The sequence below is a fragment of the Vicugna pacos genome, chromosome 2, assembly GCF_048564905.1.
Source record: "Vicugna pacos chromosome 2, VicPac4, whole genome shotgun sequence".
In the NCBI taxonomy this organism is placed as follows: Eukaryota; Metazoa; Chordata; class Mammalia; order Artiodactyla; family Camelidae; genus Vicugna; species Vicugna pacos.
In genome coordinates, this window is record NC_132988.1 from 27,403,028 (window position 1) to 27,409,027 (window position 6,000).

At 55.8% G+C, this 6,000-nt stretch overlaps 1 protein-coding gene across 1 annotated transcript in view; it reads right to left on the reverse strand.

Annotated features, from left to right (window-relative positions):
• The window catches only part of PCDH10 (protocadherin 10), a 40,599-nt gene extending 36,485 nt beyond the window's left edge, over positions 1-4,114 (reverse strand). Inside the window, exon 1 of the mRNA XM_006211586.4 lies at positions 992-4,114. Within this exon, the coding sequence (XP_006211648.1) occupies positions 992-3,619 (2,628 nt within the window). The 5' untranslated portion in view covers positions 3,620-4,114. The remainder of the gene's footprint in view (positions 1-991) is intronic.
• Between the last annotated feature and the right edge of the window lie 1,886 nt (positions 4,115-6,000).

A 6,000-nucleotide genomic window follows, 5' to 3' on the forward strand; every position in this document is an offset into this window, starting at 1 on the left:
TTCTTTTCCCCTCCCAATAGCCTCTGCAGTCCCCTCCCGCCTCCACCACCCACACACCTTTTCCGGTCCAAACTTTCTTTTACATAAATCGACTGTTCTCCCGCTCCCTCCCTCCTTTCAACTTCGCCACTTCTTCATCTTATAAGAAGAAATCGGAATTGACAAGGCAAATTCTTTGATGAAGAAAGCCAATAGCAGTGATTTGTCAAGAACGGTGGCAAGAAGGCGATTATTAGCTAAAAGGTGTATTTAAGACAACAACTGTTTAAGCCTTCCGTTAGTTTACGCTTACAGGGGTTTGTGCCAAAGCAACTTCATTCAAATTCACACTGTGTGGGCGTTCGGCTTCAAGAGCGTCTGTAAATGCTGTCCAGAGCAGAACTGAAGGCTTTTCTGGAACCCGAGTTCAGAGGACAAGGATCTGATAACTCATTCACTAAAACATGCATTCGAGTTTAGACAACTGTGCAAAGTTAAACAATCTATAGCTTACTTTTACACGCGACTGAAAGCACTGATAAACAAAGCAAAACAGTTAACTTTATTAACTCCTGGGACAAATGCAAAGCGAAAAAGACCTTTGGCAGAGCCAGAAAGTCCCTCCACCCCATTTTCCTCTCCCCCCGCGCACTTCCCCCTTAACCCCCAGGTTTCTAAGCAGAGAAAGGACTCAGAGGGGGCTTAGGATTTTAAAGGAAAGATGCCAGAGGAAAGAAGGAAGGTCCAAGGTGGCAAAGCACCAAAGGGGGGAGAGGGGGCGATGAAAATAAACGTGAAGGGGTGGAGCGCAGAAAATTAGGGACAACACGAAGTTTAAGTTACACACGAAGGGGTAGGAGAGGTGATTCCCCCATTCCTGTCCCCATAAAAATACAAACAAACTAATATCCTAAATATAAATACACAGTGCACCAGAGATACAAGGGCTGAGCTAGAGGAGGCTTTCAGATGGAGGAGATGAGAGATGGTGGTCCTTTCGCTTCAGCCTTACCTCGTTGGACAAAATGCTTCCGTTGGAGATGATGTCGGGCTGCTGGTCTGTGTAACCCGTGACGATAGCCCCGCAGGGGTTGTGCTCAGTGTCCGTACTCCGCGAAGGGCTGCAGGGCTTAAGGAACATCAGGTCGGTCTTGGCGGACTCAGGGGTCAGGCAGACCTGGTAGCAGTAATTCTGGTTGTGGTGATGGGAGCCAAAGCCCCCGGACTCCTCCACCGGCACTTGGGCCGGGTTACTGGGTACGTTGGAGCTTTGCACCAGCATGATGTCCGACTTGCTGAGTTTCTTCTTGCGCGCCCGGGCTTGGCGGCCGCAGCAGGTCGAGCCCCCACCGCCACAGCAGCAGCAGCAAAGGCAGCAGTCGCTGGCCAGACACGTGTAGATGTTGAGCTTCTTCTCTTTTTGGCAACGCACAGCAAGCACTATCATGGCCAGGAGGAAGATGAAGGACACCGAGCCCAGCGCGATGATGAGGATGAGGGTGAGGTCCAGCGAGGTCTCCCCGCCGCCGGAGCGGCTGGGGCGCTGGTGCTCTCCTGACCCCCCGCCACCGCCCCCGCTCCCACCCTGGGGCTCGACAGCACCATCCACCAGCTGCACCACCAGGGTGGCGGTGGAGGACAGGGGAGGCTGCCCGTGGTCGCGCACCTCGATCACCAGCTCATAAGGCCGCTGGGGGTCGCGCTTGGCCGGCACCCGGCGTGCCGTGCGGAGCTCTCCCGTGCGCCAGTCCATGCGGAAGAGGTTCATTTCGTTGCCCCGCACAATGCTGTAGGTGAGCCGGGCATTCTCGCCATCGTCCGCGTCCACCGCGGCCACGCGGGTCAGCAGGTAACCCGGCTCCGCCGAGCGGGGCAGCACTTCGCGTGCCGGAGTCCCGTTGCGCCCTGGAAGGGGCGCCACGATGGCAGGGGCGTTGTCGTTCTGATCCACGATGAGGATGTTGACAGTGGCGTTGCCAGCCAGCGCCTGGGGGCTGCCCGCGTCCCGGGCTTCCACTTGGAAGCTGAAGTCCTTGAGCTGTTCGTAGTCGAAGGAGCGCAGGGCGTACAAGTAGCCGTTCTCTGAGTTGATGGACACGTAAGTGAAGACGCTCATGCCCTGGATCTGGCACTCGAGGATAGAGTAGGCTAGCTGGGCGTTGGCGCCCTCATCACGGTCTGTGGCGCTCACCGCGTAGATATAGGCGCCCGGCACGTTGTTCTCGGTCACATACACGTCGTAGACCGGCTGGCTGAACCGCGGTGCGTTGTCGTTCACATCTGACACTTGCACCTGGATCGACTTACTGGTGGAGAGCGCAGGCTCTCCCCGGTCCCGAGCCACCACGGTCAGGGTGTAGGAGTCTCCCGCCTCTCGGTCCAGAGGAGCCTCGGTCACAATGGTATAGTAGTTTTTGAAGGAAGACTTGAGGCGGAACGGCACATCCCCCAGCAGCTCGCACTGCACCTGCCCATTCTCTTCTGAGTCGCGGTCGGTCACGCTGAACAAGGCCACCACTGTGCCGGGCGCCGCGCCCTCGCTCACCGCCTCCTTCACGGTGCTGAAGCTGATCTCAGGCGCGTTGTCGTTAGCATCCAGCACTCTCACGATCACCTTGCAGTGCGCGGGCACGGCGTTGGGGCCCAGGTCCTTGGCTTGTACGTACACTTGGTACACTGGGCTCTCTTCGTAGTCCAGCTCGCCGCTCACCTCTAGCCGTCCAGTGCGAGGGGAGAGTCCGAAGAGCTCCCGCGCCCGGGGCGAAATGTGGCTGCTGAAGGAGTACACGACCTCGCCATTCTGGCCCTCATCTGGGTCTGTGGCGTTAAGCTGGATCACTAGCGTGCCCGGCGGCGAGTTCTCTGGCAGGGACACAGTGTAGACGGGTTGGTCGAAGGCGGGCACATTGTCGTTGGAGTCCAGCACTCGGATGGTGAGTAGGGCCGTGCCGGTGCGCTGCTGCTGGGGGAGCAGGCCCCCTCCCCCACCGCCGCCGCCTCCTTCTCCTCCTCCCCCTCCTCCCCCGTCCACCGCGGTCAGCACGTAGCGGTGCACCGCTTGCTGCTCTCGGTCCAGCGGCTTCTCCAGCACCAGCTCGGCGAATCGGTTGCCATCCCCCTGGGTCTGCACGTCCAGGGAGAAATAGCTGTTGGGGGTGATCTCGTAGTCGCGCAAGGAGTTGGTGCCCACGTCTGGGTCGAATGCGCTCTCCAAGGGGAAGCGGGTGCCCGGCGTGGCGCTCTCAGAGATCTCCACGGTCAGGTCCGGCTCCGGGAAGGAGGGGGGGTTGTCATTGATGTCCAGCACCTCGATCTCCACCCGGAATAGCTCCAGGGGGTTCTCCAGGAAGACTTCCAGGTGCAGGACGCAGGAGGGGCTCTGCTTGCAGATTTGCTCGCGGTCTATCTTTTCGTTCACGTACAGCACCCCGGTCTCCAGGTTGAGGTCCAAGTAAGGGGTCCGAGAGTTGGGCGCCGTTTGAAAGCCGCGAGCCGAAAGTTTTGTAATGTCCAAGCCCAGATCTTCAGCGATATTCCCCACAAAAGTGCCATGTTCCTGCTCCTCCTGCACCGTGTAGTGAAGCTGGGAAAAGACTCCTTCCACCATCCAGAGCAAGGCAAAGAATAATAGCACAATCATCTCCAAAGGGAAAGGAAGCAGCTTCCCGCAGCCAGTCAGCCACCCAATCACTTCCCCCACCACCACGAAAAAAAGAAATCTCAAATAAAAAATAAAAATAAAAGTGCGCTATGTGGGGGTCTCCTGTGGCTTTCTGTCCTTAACAATCTTATTCCTTTCGCTTCATTTTAGGGTTTCCCCCAATTCAGCCTCATTTTTCAATCTTAGTGCAGGAAGGGTGACGGGCGTCCCTTTTCCTCATCAGTAATCTTCCCAATGACCAATTAATAAAATAATAATACAATAGTCAGCCTCCTTTATTCCGACAGTCTTGGCGCAACGCGGCGCTGGCAAATCCCAAGGAGGAAATTTCGATATTTAAAGACTGTCCTCGGTTTGTCTTCTTGCTGATGGGAGGAGAAGGAGGAGGAAAAGAAGGAGAAGGAGGAGGAGGAAGATGAAGAGGAAGAGGAGAAGGAAGAGGAGATGCTGTTGGCACCGCTGAACATGCCTCTTAATGTCAACGGCTGGCAAATGGGCTGGCAAATGCAAAAGAGCTTAAAAACAGCTAGAGAATTTTGTGCCGGAAAAGCCCAGAATGGCTCTGCAGCATAAAACTTTCATTCTCTTCATTTCTCCGGGTGGATGTTCTTCTTGGCATTTTTTTCTCTTTCGTTCTATTTGTGATTTTTGGCTTTCATAGTCTTGTCTCTCTCTGTCCTCATCTCCACCGCCGTTTGCCTCTCTGTAAGTGTGATGAGCAGTTGCTTTTCCTCTATTTCCTTACCAAGCCTCTTCTTCCCTCTAACCTGTCTCTCTTCCTTTCAGTCCTTCCCTCCTCTGCCTCAGCCGTAGAGACTGTGATCTCGGCTGGCAGTTTCTGAGCTCCGAGCGCCTCGCTTCTCTGTTTTTGCGCAGCGCCCTCATTCTGCCAACCAATCGCTGAGGAGCACCACCCACCGAGCCGCCGCTAATTGGCCAAACTGGCCGTCAAGCAGGCGCGTCACTAGGCAGCCGGGCCGGGCGGGATAGAACCCGCGCCCCGGCTGCCTGGGTGAGTGTGAGTGTGAGAGCGAGAACAGCCCGGCAGGTCCCGAGGCGCTAGCTGGGGACTCTGCCGCGGAAAGTTCCCAGTCCCCAGCAGCAGGTAATGGAAAGGGAATAAAGAGGTTCCCCTGTTTGCATCAGCAAATGCGAAAACATAATAGCAGCAGCGGTATCGTCTCCCAGGAGCGGGGTTTCCAATGACGCTAACATTCTTTTTCCTTTAAGGTATTTTCCTTGCTACTGATCTTGGAAGTAAGTCACCGAAAACAGGAAAAAGTTGCAGAGGGGCCACTAATTGGCAAAGGTTACTAATTAAGGGACTCTGGCGAGATTGGCAGGACATTTGAAAAACAGACATAACACGGCCCGTGTCAAACTAAGTGTGAGGGTCTGAAAGCGCCGTGTGGAAAGGGGTGAAGCAGTTGGAGTATGGGGCGGAGATTGGTCCTGAAAAGCCGGGGGATTCACGCCCAGGGATGAGGGCTGGCACCTCCTATAGACGTGCAGTCGTGTTAGGCTTGCGTTTTCCCTTTAAACGTATATCCACAATATTCTTACCAAATAGATTAATTTGCCTGGGGACCTGGTTTGAGCTGTGAGCGCTTTGATCAATGACTGAGGAGTTTCATTAGAGCTCTGCCTTCAAGCCCACCCGCTCAACGTCCGACTCGCGGGCATCGGGCACTGAGCTCCGCCGGGAGCCGCAAGGCGCCTGGAATATCTCTGCGCCTCATTCGGCCAAGCGCGGCGCAGCGGCGGCGCGCACAGGCTTTTTTCTGCTTTTTCTGACAGTTGGAGGACCCCCCCCCCCCGCCGCCCCCGCGCCCTAAACTAGGCCGGTGCACCGATTCTTGCCCAGCTTGGGTCAAGACCGCTGGATGAGGACAGCTAGGCGGCCGGGAATGCGGGCGGGGGCGGGGTTGGGGGTGGTGCGTGGCCAGGGGCCGTGCACACGCGGGGTTCGAGTGTGTGCCGCTGCGGGTATCTGCGAACGCGCTTGCACATTCACAGTGCTGGTATCTAACCTCCCTGGTCCAGCGCACCGCTCTGTGTAAGCCCCAACCGAGCACCTCCCACATACCCTTCTGGGTCCCGAAGGATGCGCTTGACGAGCTGAGTGCTCACTCCCGAGGCGCCGGGGGAAAGCGGCGCATCTAAGCACCCAGTTTTTATGAAGTTAAAATACAGCGCGAACTCTTCAATGCTGAAGAGTGGATTGAATGTTAATTCTCCGAGAAAATGTTTTTTTAAACATAATTTTATGTTAATTAATGGGCTGTAGAAGGTTGTTTATTCAACCAAACCACCCCTTGTTCAGTTTCCTTTTTACGCCACAAGATAAGAAGGTCCCTTGG